The 15,868-nt window shown below is 47.1% G+C and overlaps 1 protein-coding gene across 2 annotated transcripts in view; it reads right to left on the minus strand.

Moving 5' to 3' along the window:
• LOC119962841 (bone morphogenetic protein 2-like) overlaps positions 1-15,868 on the minus strand; it is a 252,281-nt gene that overhangs the window by 39,983 nt on the left and 196,430 nt on the right. For both annotated transcript variants that reach the window (XM_038790998.1, XM_038791000.1), the window contains exon 2: positions 1,665-2,174. In XM_038790998.1, the coding sequence (XP_038646926.1) occupies positions 1,665-1,983 (319 nt within the window). In that variant the 5' untranslated portion in view covers positions 1,984-2,174. The remainder of the gene's footprint in view (positions 1-1,664; positions 2,175-15,868) is intronic.

Here is a 15,868-nt window from a genome sequence, read left to right on the forward strand (position 1 = left end):
CAGAAAGCAGAGAATTGGAGTAAAGGGTAGTTATTCAGAGTGGCAGAAGGTGGGAAATAGCAATTCACAAGGATTAGCGCTGGGATCACTGCTCTTCACAATTTACATTAACAATTTGGACTTTGGAATCAAAAGCACACTTTCTAACTTTACGTATGGCACCAATTTGGTGGGATAGTCAATATTGAGGAGGACTGCAGCAAGCTACAGGATGACATTAATGAACTTGCACAATAGGCAAATAAATGGCAAATGAAGTTCAATGCAGATTAATATGAGGTAGCATATTTCGGTAGAAAGAATAGGGAGGTGACTTATTACTTGGAAGGTGCAAGTCTAGGTGGGGTAGAGGGAAAAATAGGATCTTAAAATACGCATACACCAGTCACTAAAAGTTGTGCCACAGGTTAGTAAACAAAGCACAAGGCTTTATTTCTACTGAAATAGAATTGAAAAGTAAGGAAGTTATGCTAAACCTGTATTGAAGCACAGTTAGACCACACTTAAAAATAGTCTACGTCTTATAAAAAGAATATAAAAACACTGGAGAGGGTGCAGAGAAGATTTATTAGGATGATAACAGAAATGCAGGTATACATATCAGGAAAGGATTGTCAGGCTGGGTCTCTTTTGAAAAACAGGCTTGATGGTGACCTAATTGAAGTTTTTTAAATTATGAAAGGTTTTGATAGAGTGCAAACAGAGAGATTTGCCTCTTGTAGGGAAGGTAGGGGGTTTGAGTTAGACATAAACGACGGCATCAAAAGAGCGGCACGGTAGCACAGTGATTAGCACTGTTGCTTCGCAGCGCCAGGGTCCCAGGTTTGATTCCCAGCTTGGGTCACTGTCTGTGTGGAGTCTTCACGTTCTCCCTGTGTCTGTCTGCGGAAGTTTCCTCCGGGTGCTCCGGTTTCCTCCCACATTTCAAAGATGTGGAGGTTAGGTCATTTGGGCATTCTGAATTCTCCCTCTGTGTACCCGAACAGGCACAGGAATGTGGCAACTAGGGGCTTTTCACAGCAACTTCATTGCAGTGTTAATGTAAGCCTATTTGCGACAATAAAGATTATTATTATATGGGGCAAGGGGCCTGTTCCCGTGCCATATAGCCTATATCCTATGTATATAAAGTAACTGAGTTACTCTCACTGCCGTGAAGGGCGGGTTCGGGAAAGCCAATTCTTCCTGTCCATCAGTGTCCGGAAGCCTGTGGTTTAAATTCCTGACTGCAGGTTGCACTGAGATGGCTCTATTTATTCCTTCGCACAATGTCATTGCCTACTGTAATAGAAAAGGGACCCGCCGTCCCAATGTCCAAGTCACGATGCCTTGACTTCAGGGCTATCACCATCCCGGTGTTTGACTATTAGCAGAGGGAAGTTGGAGAACTGCCTTTCATAACTCATCATTTTTTTCAGAGGGCTCGCTGAAGTTAAACTTATCAACATTCATTTTCTCAAATGTAATTCTTCAAAACCCAAACTCATTTGAAAAACCACCCTGCCTGCTTCCAGTGCAGTCGAAACGTTCACTCCTAACAAAACAATGTTCTGTCGGTGAATTTTTACAACGTGAGGTGATTTAGTGTGTGGCTAAATTGATACGACTCCACATGCATTACTGAGTCAAATGCCACGTTAATAATACACAATATGCGCTCTTACCCTTCTGAATAAACATGTTGACAGAACTTATTCTGACAACATTCTTGTTCGTCGAGCTAATACTTTGATCGAATTGCCTCACACGCTGTAGGTAAAGTTTATACATTTTCTCCTCCTCTGATCCAGAATTGTTCAATCCTGAGACAGGAGGTCCTCCCAGTCCCAGTTGCTGCACAACTGTTTCCTTGATCGCCTCCATCCGGATTTGTTTCTCGTCTCTCCACCTCAGACTGGATTGAGGTTTAGGCTCACTGCTCCTGATACACGTTAGTGTCAAATAAATGGAAGCAAACAGGGAATAATAGCTGCCCAGTTCCATGCTGTGAGGCTGCCGTCAGAGTTGCTGACAAGTCCTCCTGCGCCAGGAAGTAGTGATACCGCTGGAGGTTCTCTTTTCTCGCTCTCAGCTTCGTCTCCAGTTCGGGTGCGTGGGTTTATATGGAGTCCAAAGTTGACCTGTTCGCCACAGCCTTTTGTTTATTCGTTTTTCCCTCGAAGAACGGAGAGATTCTATTAAAGGGAACAAGAACAAAAACCAAGTTGTTTAGAATTCTACAAGGCTCTTATGAAATAAAATGCCACAATAAAGCTGGATTTTCTTTTTCTTTCATTCTAAACTAGCTTTTTCTATTCTAATAATCTTTATTGTCACAAGTAGGCTTACATTAACACTGCAATGAAGTTACTGTGAAAAGCCCCTAGTCGCCTGTTCCGGTGCACAGAGGGAGACACCTTTCAGGACTTGTGGGAGGAAACCTGAGCACCCGGAGGAAACCCACTCAGACATGGGGAGAGCGTGCAGACTCTGCACAGACTGTGACCCAAGCCGGGAATCGAACCTGTGACCCTGGTGCTGTGAAGCCATAGTGCTAACCACTGTGCTACTGTGCTGCCCAACAATAAAGTTCACACGGAAGGACAAAATTATTCCAACAGGTTTAATTACAATCGATTAAAGAAAACACTTTGTTAGTTTTTTTTAAAACTCTTCCACGGGATATGGGCATTGCTCGCTAGACCAGCATTTATTACTCATACCCCAATTGCTCCTGAGACGGCTGCGCTGAGCCGCCTTCTTGAAGTTCTCCCTGGTATTAAACAGTGCAGCTGTTGGAAGGACTTCAGATTCAATCACACAACAGACTACCTGTAAGATCCCAACAGGCTCTTTTGAGGGTGTTTCATGAAAATTGATATGTCCCATTATCCAGGAAACCAGGGGGTGCAAGAATTGTACCGTTTGGGGCTCTTTGTTTTACCAATCCAGCAGCTGCTCTTTGCTGAAGCAATTATTGCAATCCTGGAAGCTTAAAAAACATTTTGGTTGGGCTGGTGGTTTGTAAATCTTATGATGTTGGAGGCTGGTTTTACTGCACTAATGTTATAATGGAGGTTGTGAGTAGATGCGAATCTGCATGAGAGAGGGAAGTCAATACCATTTATGCGCAGTTGTAGAAGTACAGACTGGAGGCCAGACTTCTCCAGCTGTTTACTGTGGCGGGATTCGGTGGTCCCACTGGCAGCCTTACTCCTGTCCGTCGGTTTCCTGACAGCGTGAGGTGGCTTCAATGGGAAATCCCTTTGACAGACGTGGGAGCAAGAATCCTGCAAAGGTGTGCTGTCTCCCGGCCCTGAGAAACAAGTGGCAGGGCAGCCAAAGAAGCTTGCTTTTCTGCACTCCCTTTAATTCCTTCACATCCTTCCAAAAATGTGGTGCCCAGAATTCGTCACAACACCCCAGCTGAGGCCAAGGCAATGTTCTGCAAAAGTTCATCAGAACCTCCATGCCTTTGTATTGTATGACCATATATGTAAAGCCCATGAACCTGTATGCCCGATTAACCACTTTCTCAACCTGTCCCAAAAACTTCATAGTTTATGTTATGGGCCAGAGTTTAGAAAACCGACTTCCGGTGGCGGCAATGAGGAGTTAAGCCGCACATTCGGCAGCTCCTGCTGAGAACGGACTTTGGGGCTCTTTTCAGGGCCCCCAACGGAGCTGTGGCGGCAAATCCCGACGTGGGAGGAGGTCAGGAGTCGACCCCAATGGTCCTATGGTCCGGACCAGGAGTGGGGTAAGGAGAAAACCGGAGAAAGCACCCACGAAAAAGTGGGGAAAGGAAGACAAAATGGCGGCCGGCGGAGGCCTTGAGGAGCTGAGGCAGTGGGCTCAGGAGCAGCAGGCGACTCTGCTGCTCTGCTTCCAGGAGCTCAAGTTGGAGCTGCTGGAGTCGCTGAAGGTAACCAACAGGGAGCTGATGGAGACCCAGACAGCCCAGGGGGCTGCGATCCGGGATCTGCAGAAGCAGGCCTCCGAAAGGGAGGATGAGGTCGTGGCCGTGGCGGGGAAGGTGGAGATGCACGAGGCGCTCCATAAAAGATGGCAGGAGTGGTTCGAGGAGCTGGACAACCGGTCGAGGAGGAAGAATTTGCGGATCCTGGGCCTCACGGAGGGGCTGGAGGAGTCGGACCTAGCGGCCTATGTGGTGACTATGTTAAACTCGCTGATGGGGGCTGGGTCCTTCCAGGGGCCCCTGGAGTTAGAGGGGGCCCACAGAATTCTGGCTAGGAGGCCCAAGCCGAACGGTGTTGGTGCGGTTTCATCGGTTCGTGGATCGTGAGTGTGTGCTCCGGTGGGCCAAGAAGGAGCGGAGCAGCAGGTGGGAGAACACGGAGGTGCGGATCTTCCAGGACTGGAGTGCAGAGGTGGCGAGACGGATGGCCGGGTTTAACCGGACGAAGGCGGTGCTCCACAGACGGAGTGTGAAGTTCGGCATGTTGCAGCCGGCGCGTCTGTGGGTCACCTATAAGGATCGGCACCATTATTTTGAGTCCCCGGAGGAGGCGTGGGCCTTTGTGCAGGCCGAGAAATTGGACTCAAACTGATGGTCTAAGATGGGGGATGCTGTATAATACTGTATTTGTATTTGCTTGGTTTAATGTAAGATGTGGGTTGGCCTTAGGGTGGGTGGGGTGATGTTGATTTGTCTTTTCTATATAGGTTTACCTGCAGGGGTCGGGTGGACGGGTTCAGGCAGAGGGGTAAACGGGGAGTTCGGGGAGCTGGTGGGGGGGACTGACAATGGGAGTAGCCCTGGAGGAGGCGGGGCTGGGCAGGGCGAAAGCACGGGCTTTCTGCGGGTTTCCACTCTCCATCCGAACCCACAGGGAGAGGGGGGAGCAGAGGGAGAGGGAGAGACTGATAGGGGAGATGGTGCGGGTGGATAGGAGATATGCGGAGGCTCCAGAGGAGGGATTGCTGGGGGAGAGGCGTAGCCTTCAGGCCAGATTCGACCTATTGACAACCAGAAAGGCGGAAGCTCAGTGGAGGAAAGCACAGGGGGCGGCGTATGAGTATGGGGAGAAGGCGAGCAGGTGCTGGCACACCAGCTCCGAAAGAGGGACGCGGCCAGGGAGATTGGGGGAGTGACAGATAAGGCTGGGAAGGTGGTGCGGAGGGGAGTAGATGTTAATGGGGTCTACAGAGACTTCTATGGGGAACTGTACCGGTCGGAGCCCCCGGTGGAGGGGGGTGGAATGGCGCGCTTCTTGGACAAGCTGCGATTCCCGAGGGTGGAGGAGGAGCAGGTGGAGGGACTTGGGGCGCCGATCGAGCGGGAGGAGGTGGTCAAAGGGATAGGGAGCATGCAGTCGGGGAAGGCGCCGGGGCCGGATGGGTTTCCGGCGGAATTTTATAAAAGGTATTTGGACCTGTTGGGCCCCCTGTTGGTCCGGACATTTAACGAGGCAAGGGAGGAGGGGGTTTTGCCCCCAACTATGTCACAGGCGCTGATTTCCTTGACCCTGAAGCGGGACAAGGATCCTCTGCAGTGCAGGTCATATAGGCCGATTTCGCTGCTGAACGCCGATGCTAAGCTGCTGGCAAAGATCCTGGCCACTAGATTAGAGGATTGCGTGCCCGGGGTCTTTCACGAGGACCAGACGGGGTTTGTGGAGGGAAGGCAGTTGAATATGAACGTGCGTAGGATCCTCAATGTCATTATGATGCCGGCCATGGAAGGGGAGGCGGAGATAGTGGTGGCAATGGATGCGGAGAAGGCCTTTGATTGGGTTGAGTGGGAGTATTTGTGGGAGGTGTTGGAGAGGTTTGGGTTTAGCGAGGGGTTTATCCGGTGGGTGAGGCTGCTCTACGAGGCCCCGATGGCGAGTGTAGCCACAAATAGGAGGAGGTCGGAGTACGTTCGGCTGTACCGGGGGACGAGACAGGGATGCCCCCTGTCCCCCTTGCTCTTCGCGTTGGTGATTGAGCCCCTGGCCATGGCATTGAGGGAGTCAGGGAACTGGAGGGGCCTGGTGCAGGGTAGTGAGGAGCATCGAGTTTCGCTGTATGCGGACGACCTGTTGCTGTATGTGGCGGACCCGATGGGGGGGATGCCGGAGGTGATGAGGATTCTTAGTGAATTCGGGGGTTTCTCGGGGTATAAGTTGAACCTGGGCAAGAGTGAGTTGTTTGTGGTGCATCCGGGGGATCAAGAGGAGGGGATTGGTAGGCTCCCATTGAAGCAGGCAGGGAAGAGCTTTAGGTACCTAGGGGTCCAGGTGGCTGGGCGCTGGGGGGCCCTGCACAAGCTCAACCTCATAAGGTTGGTGGAGCAGATGGAGGAGGAGTTTAAGAGGTGGGATATGTTACCGCTGTCACTGGCAGGGAGGGTGCAGTCCGTTAAGATGACGGTGCTCTCGAGGTTTTTGTTCCTGTTCCAGTGCCTCTCCATCCTTATCCCGAAGGCCTTTTTTAGGAGGGTCAACAGGAGTATCAGGGGATTTGTGTGGGCGCATGGGACTCCGAGGGTGAGAAGAGTGTTCCTGGAACGAGGCAGGGATAGGGGGGGCTGGCATTGCCCAACCTCTGTGGGTGCTATTGGGCTGCCAACGCAGCGATGGTGCGTAAGTGGGTAATGGACGAGGAAGGGGCAGCATGGAAGAGGATGGAGGCGGCATCATGTGTGGGTACGAGCCTGGAGGCGCTGGTAACGGCGCCGTTGCCGCTCCCTCCAACGAAGTATACCACGAGCCCAGTGGTGGTATCAAAATTTGATACCCTCAAAATTTGGGGGTAATGGAGACGGCATAGGGGAGAAGTGGGGGGCTCGATGGAGGCCCCGATATGGGGGAACCATCGGTTTGCCCCAGGGAGCATTGATGGCGGATTCCTGGGCTGGCACAGGGCAGGAATTAGGAGGTTGAGGGACCTGTTGGTGGAGGAGAGGTTCGCGAGCTTTGGGGAGTTAGAGGGGAAGTATGGGCTCCCCCCGGGGAACATGTTTAGGTACATGCAGGTGAGGGCGCTTGCCAGGCAGCAGGTGGAGGGGTTCCCCTTGCTGCCCCCACGAGGGGTGCGGGATCGGTTGCTCTCGGGGGTGTGGGTTGGAGGAGGGAGGATTTCGGACATATACCAGGTGATGCAGGAGGTAGGCGAGGCCTCGGTGGAAGAACTGAAGGGTAAATGGGAAGAGGAGCTGGGTGAGGAGATTGAGGAGGGGACGTGGGCGGATGCCCTGGAGAGAGTGAATTCCTCCTCTTCCTGTGCGAGGCTTAGCCTCATACAGTTCAAGGTGCTGCATAGGGCCCACATGACTGGGACGAGGATGAGTAAGTTTTTCAGGGGTGAGGACAGGTGTGCTAGGTGTTCGGGGAGCCCAGCGAACCACGCCCATATGTTTTGGGCATGCCCAGCACTGGGGGAGTTTTGGAAGGGGGTAGCAAGGATGGTGTCGAGGGTGGTGGGATCCAGGGTCAAGCCAGGCTGGGGACTCGCAATTTTTGGGGTTGCAGTGGAGCCGGGAGTGCAGGAGGCGATAGAGGCCGGGGTCCTGGCCTTTGTGTCCCTAGTAGCCCAGCGGAGGATTCTTCTTCAGTGGAAGGATGCGAGGCCCCCAAGCGTGGAGGCCTGGATCAATGATATGGCGGGGTTCATTAAATTGGAGAAGGTGAAATTTGCCCTGAGGGGATCAGTACAGGGGTTCTTTAGGCGGTGGCAGCCTTTCCTGGACTTCCTGGCGGAACGGTAGGGAAATGGAACCTACGAGGGAACAAGCGGTCCTAGATCTTGTCCTGTGTAATGAGACAGGATTGATTCATGATCTCATAGTTAGGGATCCTCTCGGAAGGAGCGATCACAATATGGTGGAATTTAAAATACAGATGGAGGGTGAGAAAGTAAAATCAAATACTAGTGTTTTGTGTTTAAACAAAGGAGAGTACAAGGGGATGAGAGAAGAACTAGCTAAGGTAGACTGGGATCTAAGACTTTATGGTGGAACAGTTGAGGAACAGTGGAGAACCTTCCAAGCGATTTTCACAGTGCTCAGCAAAGGTTTATACCAACAAAAAGGAAGGACGGTAGAAAGAGGGAAAATCGACCGTGGATATCTAAGGAAATAAGGGAGAGTATCAAATTGAAGGAAAAAGCATATAAAGTGGCAAAGATTGCTGGGAGATTAGAGGACTGGGAAATCTTTAGGGGGCAACAGAAAGCTACTAAAAAAGCTATAAAGAAGAGTAAGGTAGAGTATGAGAGTAAACTTGCTCAGAATATAAAAACAGACAGTAAAAGTTTTTACAAATATATAAAACAAAAAAGAGTGGCTAAGGTAAATATTGGTCCTTTAGAGGATGAGAAGGGAGTTTTAATAATGGGAAATGAAGAAATGGCTGAGGAACTGAACAGGTTCTTTGGGTCGGTCTTCACAGTGGAAGACACAAATAACATGCCAGCGACTGATAGAAATGAGGCTATGACAGGTGAGGACCTTGAGAGGATTGTTATCACTAAGGAGGTAGTGATGGGCAAGCTAATGGGGCTAAAGGTAGACAAGTCTCCTGGCCCTGATGGAATGCATCCCAGAGTGCTAAAAGAGATGGCTAGGGAAATTGCAGATGCACTAGTGATAATTTACCGAAATTCACTAGACTCTGGGGTGGTCCCGGTGGATTGGAAATTAGCAAACGTGACGCCACTGTTTAAAAAAGGAGGTAGGCAGAAAGCAGGAAATTATAGGCCAGTGAGCTTAACTTCGGTAGTAGGGAAGATGCTGGAATCTATCATCAAGGAAGAAATTGCGAGGCATCTGGATAGAAATTGTCCCTTTGGGCAGACGCAGCATGGGTTCGTAAAGGGCAGGTCATGCCTAACTAATTTAGTGGAATTTTTTGAGGACATTACCAGTGCAGTAGATAACGGGGAGCCGATGGATGTGGTATATCTGGATTTCCAGAAAGCCTTTGACAAGGTGTCACACAAAAGGTTGCTGCATAAGATAAAGATGCATGGCATTAAGGGTAAAGTAGTAGCATGGATAGAGGATTGGTTAATTAATAGAAAGCAAAGAGTTAGGATTAATGGGTGTTTCTCTGGTTGGCAATCAGTAGCTAGTGGAGTCCCTCAGGGATCCGTGTTTGGCCCACAATTGTTCACAATTTACATAGATGATTTGGAGTTGGGGACCAAGGGCAATGTGTCCAAGTTTGCAGATGACACTAAGATGAGTGGTAAAGCGAAAAGTGCAGAGGATACTGGAAGTTGCAGAGGGATTTGGATAGGTTAAGTGAATGGGCTAGGGTCTGGCAGATGGAATATAATGTTGACAAATGTGAGGTTATCCATTTTGGTAGGAATAACAGCAAACGGGATTATTATTTAAACGATAAAATATTAAAGCATGCCGCTGTTCAGAGAGACTTGGGTGTGCTAGTGCATGAGTCACAGAAGGTTGGTTTACAAGTGCAACAGGTGATTAAGAAGGCAAATGGAATTTTGTCCTTCATTGCTAGAGGGATGGGGTTTAAGACTAGGGAGGTTATGTTGCAATTGTATAAGGTGTTAGTGAGGCCACACCTGGGGTATTGTGTTCAGTTTTGGTCTCCTTACTTGAGAAAGGACGTACTGGCACTGGAGGGTGTGCAGAGGAGATTCACTAGGTTAATCCCAGAGCTGAAGGGGTTGGATTATGAGGAGAGGTTGAGTAGACTGGGTCTGTACTCATTGGAATTTAGAAGGATGAGGGGGATCTTATAGAAACATTTAAAATTATGAAGGGAATAGATAGGATAGATGCGGGCAGGTTGTTTCCACTGGCGGGTGACAGCAGAACTAGGGGACATAGCCTCAAAATAAGGGGAAGTAGATTTAGGACTGAGTTTAGGAGGAACTTCTTCACCCAAAGGGTTGTGAATCTATGGAATTCCTTGCCCAGTGAAGCAGTTGAGGCTCCTTCATTACATGTTTTTAAGGTAAAGATAGATAGTTTTTTGAAGAATAAAGGGATTAAGGGTTATGGTGTTCGGGCCGGAAAGTGGAGCTGAGTCCACAAAAGATCAGCCATGATCTCATTGAATGGCGGAGCAGGCTCGAGGGGCCAGATGGCTTACTCCTGCTCCTAGTTCTTATGTTCTTATGTTCTTATGAAATAGGCCGGCAGCAGCAGCAACCCGGGGGGGGGGGGGGGGGGGGGGGGGGGGGGTTGGGATCGGGGGGAGGGAGAACTGTGCACATGGGTCTGTGGGATGTGGCGGGTGTTATCTCTTTCCCTTTTGTCGTTGGGTGCTCTTTTGTTTTTGTTTTTTTCTCTTGTTTGTAGTTGCTTTTGAAGTTGGGTGGGAATTGTTCTTGGGGTGTTACCGCGGTTGTTTTGTTAATAGAGTTGAGCTGTTTATATTTTGTAAAAATTTCAATAAAAATTATTTTAAAAAAAAAAGAGTTTAGAAAACCCCAAAGTGTATCATGGAGTTCACCTTACCCACAACTTTTAATAGATTGTGGTATGGGGAGCACATGGCCCACTCGGCAGGTGTGGTACAGCAGAAATGGAAAAGTATTTTTTTAAGCAAAACAATGTTTATTCTATGAATTCAAGTTAACTTTTTTAAAACAAACAATGAACATTTTAGCAACCTTTAATTCAAATACAACCCACAAAGAATACAACACTAGGTAATCCATAAGCTGTCCTTTTACCATCCAGAAGACTTTAAAAAAAACTTTTAAACAGAAGCTCATCAGGTTAAAGTCACTACTGCGAGCAGTTATTAGTTTTAAATTACCAAAGGATCGATTTACATTGTTCAGATTACAGAGATAGACTCTAATACACATTCTGGCTGTGACTGCAGCTATTCAGCTCTGAAAACAAAACTAAAACACACCCTGCAGCAAACAACCTAAAACAAAAGGAAAAAGCTGACAGAGAGCCCAGCTCCACCCACTCTCTGACACCACTGCAGTAATAAACACCCATTTCTTAACGGTACTCTCACTACAGATACTTATATACATACCCATTTATAAACACTAATTTCTTAAAGGTACTCTCACATGACACCTCCCCCGCCCCCCCCCCCAAAAAAAAATAAACCATCAACTTGGTTGACTCAGTAGGTTTATCCCTAATTGCAAACAGTATGAATGGAATCCCTTTATCCGAATCCTCTAGATAATCTTGACAATAAGCCCTCAACATTGTCTTTAATGTCTGATGCCACCTTTCTAATGCTCCCTGCGATTCTGGATGGTATGCAGTTGATTTAAATTGTTTTATTCCTAAGCTATCCATAACTCCCTTGAATAACCTCGAGGTAAAATTTGATCCTTGATCGGACTGTATTTCTGTGGGTAGTCCATATCTAGTAAAGAATTTAAGTAATTCCTCCACAATCTTTTTAGCTGTAATATTACATACTGGAATGGCCTCTCGAAACCTAGTAGACACATCCATTATAATCAAAGGATATTGATTCCCACTTTTCATTTTAGGAAGCGGTCCTACGCAATCAATTAGGACCCTTGTAAAAGGTTCCTCAAATGCTGGAATGGGTATTAAGGGCTCTGGTTTTATCACTGCTTGAGGTTTCCCTATCACTTGACATGTGAGATATAATTGACGAAATTTAACTACATCTTTATGTAGCCCAGGACAATAAAAATGTTTCTGGATTTTAGCTTGAGTTTTCCTTATTCCCAAATGACCTCCCACTGGTACCTCATGTGCAACTCGCAACACCTCCTTTCTATACCCTGCCAGCAACAGTACTTATCATAGATCATAGAATTTACAGTGCAGAAGGAGGCCACTCGGCCCATCGAGTCTGCACCGGCTCTTGAAAAGAGCACCCTACCCGAGGTCAACACCTCCACCCTATCCCCATAACCCAATAACCCCACCCAACACTAAGGGCAATTTTGGACACTAAGGGCAATTTATCATGGCCAATCCACCTAACCTGCACATCTTTGGACTTGATGAACATCTGCCCACTTTTCATCCACCTGCATATGTAAAGGTCTCAATTTTCTCATCAAGACATCACTTTTACGGTAATAACACTCTGGTATACACTCAGATTCTTCTTTTGTGTATGCTGTCTGATACATCCATTTTATTTCTATATCTTTTTGTTGTAACTCCGCCAATTTTCCTGAACCAAAACTATCCGCCTCATCCTCCACCTGTTCTTGTTCTTTTTCAAACATCTGATCAAAAATTGTTTCTGATAATTGCACTTCAACGTCATCTTCACTCTTTGATTTCTCCTCTTGTCTGAACCTGTGACTTTGCGACCTTGTTACTACACAATCCGGAAAAATCCCAGGATATTCATCCTTCAACACTTCAGTTGTCTGATTTTCCGCTGGCTTATCAACCACAGTCGGCATCACTCCCACCTGCGATCCAGCTATATCATTACCCAAGATAAACTGTATTGCTGGACAAGATAGCTTCTCTATTACTCCTACTACCACTTCACCACCACTCTTCACTGGACTTTCCAACCTTACCTTATAAAATGGAACACTACTCCTCTCACCCTGAATTCCACATATTACCACCTTTTCTGGCAACATTCTTCCCAAACTACATAACTCCTCATCTCTTACCATTAAAGATTGACGAACCCCTGTATCTCTTAAAATTGTGACTTCTTTACCTGCTCGTCCTGATACACATGAGCACATTTTTTAAAAAATCTGGCACCTTCTTATCAATCATCTTTTGATCAGGCTGTACAATCATTTGCACCTCCTTCGCTTCACTTGGGCGTTCCTTTACCACTTTAACAAACCCCACTGTCTTATCTTGTTTTACCACATCAGCCTTCCCAGTGCTTTTCTTCAACCACCAACACTGTGACTTTACATGGCCTAGTTTATTACAGTGAAAACATTTGAAATTTTTCATTTCTTTTCCACCCTCCTGGATTTCCTTTTTAATCTGAGGTACACTCTCCTCATTATCTCCCATCAGATCACCTTTACCTTTACCACTTGAGTATTTCTCATGTCCCCAGTTTCTATCCCTCACAGGCTGAAACTGATGTTGGAAACCAAGCTTTGATTTATGAACTAATTCATAATCATCTGCCATTTCTGATGCTAATCTCACAGTTTTAACCCTCTGCTCTTCCACATGAGTTCTCACTACATCAGGAATTTAATTTTTAAACTCCTCCTTAAGTATAATTTCTCTGAGAGTTCCATACGTTTGGTCTATTTTCAAAGCCCTTATCCACCTATCAAAATTACTCTGTTTGGTCTTTTCAAACTCCATGTATGTTTGACCAAATTCTATCTTTAAATTTCTAAACCTTTGGCTGTAAGCTTCAGGCACTAGTTCATATGCACCTAAGATGGATTTTTTCACCTCCTCATACGTCCCAGATACCTCCTCCAGTAGTGATGCAAACACTTCACTAGCCCTACCCACCAGCTTTGTTCGAATCAGTAATACCCACATGCCCTGTGGCCATTTCATTTGTTTAGCCACCTTCTCAAAGAACTGAAAAAGGCTTCTACCTCCTTCTCATCAAAGCTTGGCAATGCTTGGACATATTTAAATAGATCCCCACCAAGTCTTCGACAATGACGCTCTTTCTCACTATCCTCATCACTATCATCCAACTGTACGTTTCCCTTTATGCCTGCCAATTATAACTGACTGTCATGTTTCATGGCCATTTTATGAAGTTCAAACGCTCTCTTTATCATTTGCCCTGATTTGTATTTCCCTTTCTCTTTCTTTTCATTCTGCTCGGGCTATTCTTTCTGTTTTCCTTTCTTCTCTCTCTTTTCTAAAGCACACCCTGCAGCAAACAGCCTAAAACGAAAGTAAAAAGCTGACAGACAGCCCAGCTCCACCCACTCTCTGACATCACTGCAGTAATAAACACCCATTTCTTAAAGGTACTCTCACTACAGATATTTATATACATACCCATTTATAAACACTAATTTCTTAAAGGTACATTTATGCACATTTAACCCACACCCCAATCCCGAGAAGAATGTACCCACTTCATACAATTTGCAGTCTTATATACCCCTATAAGGTCATCTATACTCGCCCTTTTCCAGGCTATTGCAATTTGGGATCTCTCCTATGTCAGGATGTTAATGACAAGCAAGTGAAAGGCCTTCTAGCTAATAAAACAAGCAATGTCTTGTCAGAAGCAGACAGTCATGAAAATATTAAAAATAGGGCGGAAAGTGTGTTGTGAAGAGGACATAAGGAGATTGCAGATGGATATAGATGGGTTGAGTGAGTGGGCAAAACCGTGGCAGAGGAAGGAAAATGTGGGAACATATGAAGTTGTTCACTTTGACAGAAATAATTAAAAGGCAGAGTATTATTTAAACGGAGAATGGCTGCAGAATTCTGAGGTGCAGAGGGACCTGGGTGTTGTAATACATGAGCTACAAAAAGTTAGTATGCAGGTACAGAAAGTGATAAAGAAAGGTAATGGAATGCCATCCTTTATTATGAGAGGAATTGAACATAAAAGTAAGTTTACTCTCCCTACCGATGCTGCCAGACCTGCTGAGCTCTTCCAGCATCCTCTGTTCTTGTTTCAGAGTCCAGCATCCGCAGTATTTTTCTTAATTTAAAAATAAGGATGTTATGTTCCAGTTATACAGGGCATCGGTGAGACCACATCTTGAATACTGTGTGCAGTTTTGCCCTCCTTATTTAATGAAAGATGTAACTTCACGAGAGGTGGTTCAGAGGAGGTTTATTAGATTAGTACCTGGAATGAGTGTCTTGTCTTCTGAGTAAAGGTTTGACAGACTGAGCTTGTTTCCACTTGAGTTTAGAAGAGCGAGGGGTTGAAGTATATGTGATCCTGAATGGTCTTGACAAAGTGGATGTGGGAAGGATGTTCCCTCTTATGGGTGAGTCCAAAACTAGGGAGCACTGTTTTTAAGATTAAGCAGCGTGCTTTGAGGATAGAGGAGGAAATTGTTTTTATCTCAGAGGGTTGTGAAACTTTGGAACTTTCTGCCTTAGAAAGTATTGGAGGCAAATATTTGTAAGGCGGAGATAGAAAGAGTCTTGTTAGGCAAGGCAATCAAAGGTTATCCAGGGTAGATGGGAATGTGGAATTCGAAACACAAACAGATCAGCCATAACCTTATTGAATGGCGGAGCAGACTTGAGCGGCCGAATGGCCTACTTGTGCTCCTATTTCATATGTTCATATGTTGAATGGTTATCACTGCAGCCTCACAGCTCCCAGGACCCAGGTTTGATTCCAGCCTTGGGTGGCTGTGTCGAGTTTGCACGTTCTCTCCGTGTCTGTGTGGGATTTGTCTGCGCGCTCCAGTTTCCTCCCACAGTCCAAAGAGGTTAGGTGGATTGACTAATGGAAGTCTCTGTTGGGGGTTATGATGGGGCGGCCTCGCAAGGTGGGGGGGGGGGGGGGGGGGGGGGGGGGGGGGGGGGGGGTGGGGGGGGGGGGGGGGGGGGGCGCAAGGGTTGGCCTTGATAAATTTAATGAATTATTACTGGGCGCCAAACATAGCCATGTTAAGGAAATGGGTAGTGGGGGAGGGGTTGGTTTGGGAGCAGATGGAGGCAGCCTCTTGTAAGGGGACTAGTCTGGGAGAGCTGTTGATGGCTCCTCTGTCGTTCTCACCAGCCAGGACCTCCACATGCCGGTAGTGGAGGCCACGAGGGTGTGGGAACAGTGGCTTGAGGGGGCCTCGATTTGGGCCCCAATCTGCGGGAAACACAGGTTCGCTCCGGGGGAACTGGATGGGGGTTTTCAGGGTTGGCAGTGGGCGGGAATTGAGAGGTTTGGAGATTTGTTCGTGGAGGGCAGCTACTCGAGTTTGGAAGGAGTGGTGGAGGAGTATGAGTTGCCCAGGGGAAATCGGTTCAGATATTTACAGGTGAGAAAGCATGTCCTTTCCTGAT

The sequence above is a fragment of the Scyliorhinus canicula genome, chromosome 3, assembly GCF_902713615.1.
Source record: "Scyliorhinus canicula chromosome 3, sScyCan1.1, whole genome shotgun sequence".
Classification (NCBI taxonomy): Eukaryota; Metazoa; Chordata; class Chondrichthyes; order Carcharhiniformes; family Scyliorhinidae; genus Scyliorhinus; species Scyliorhinus canicula.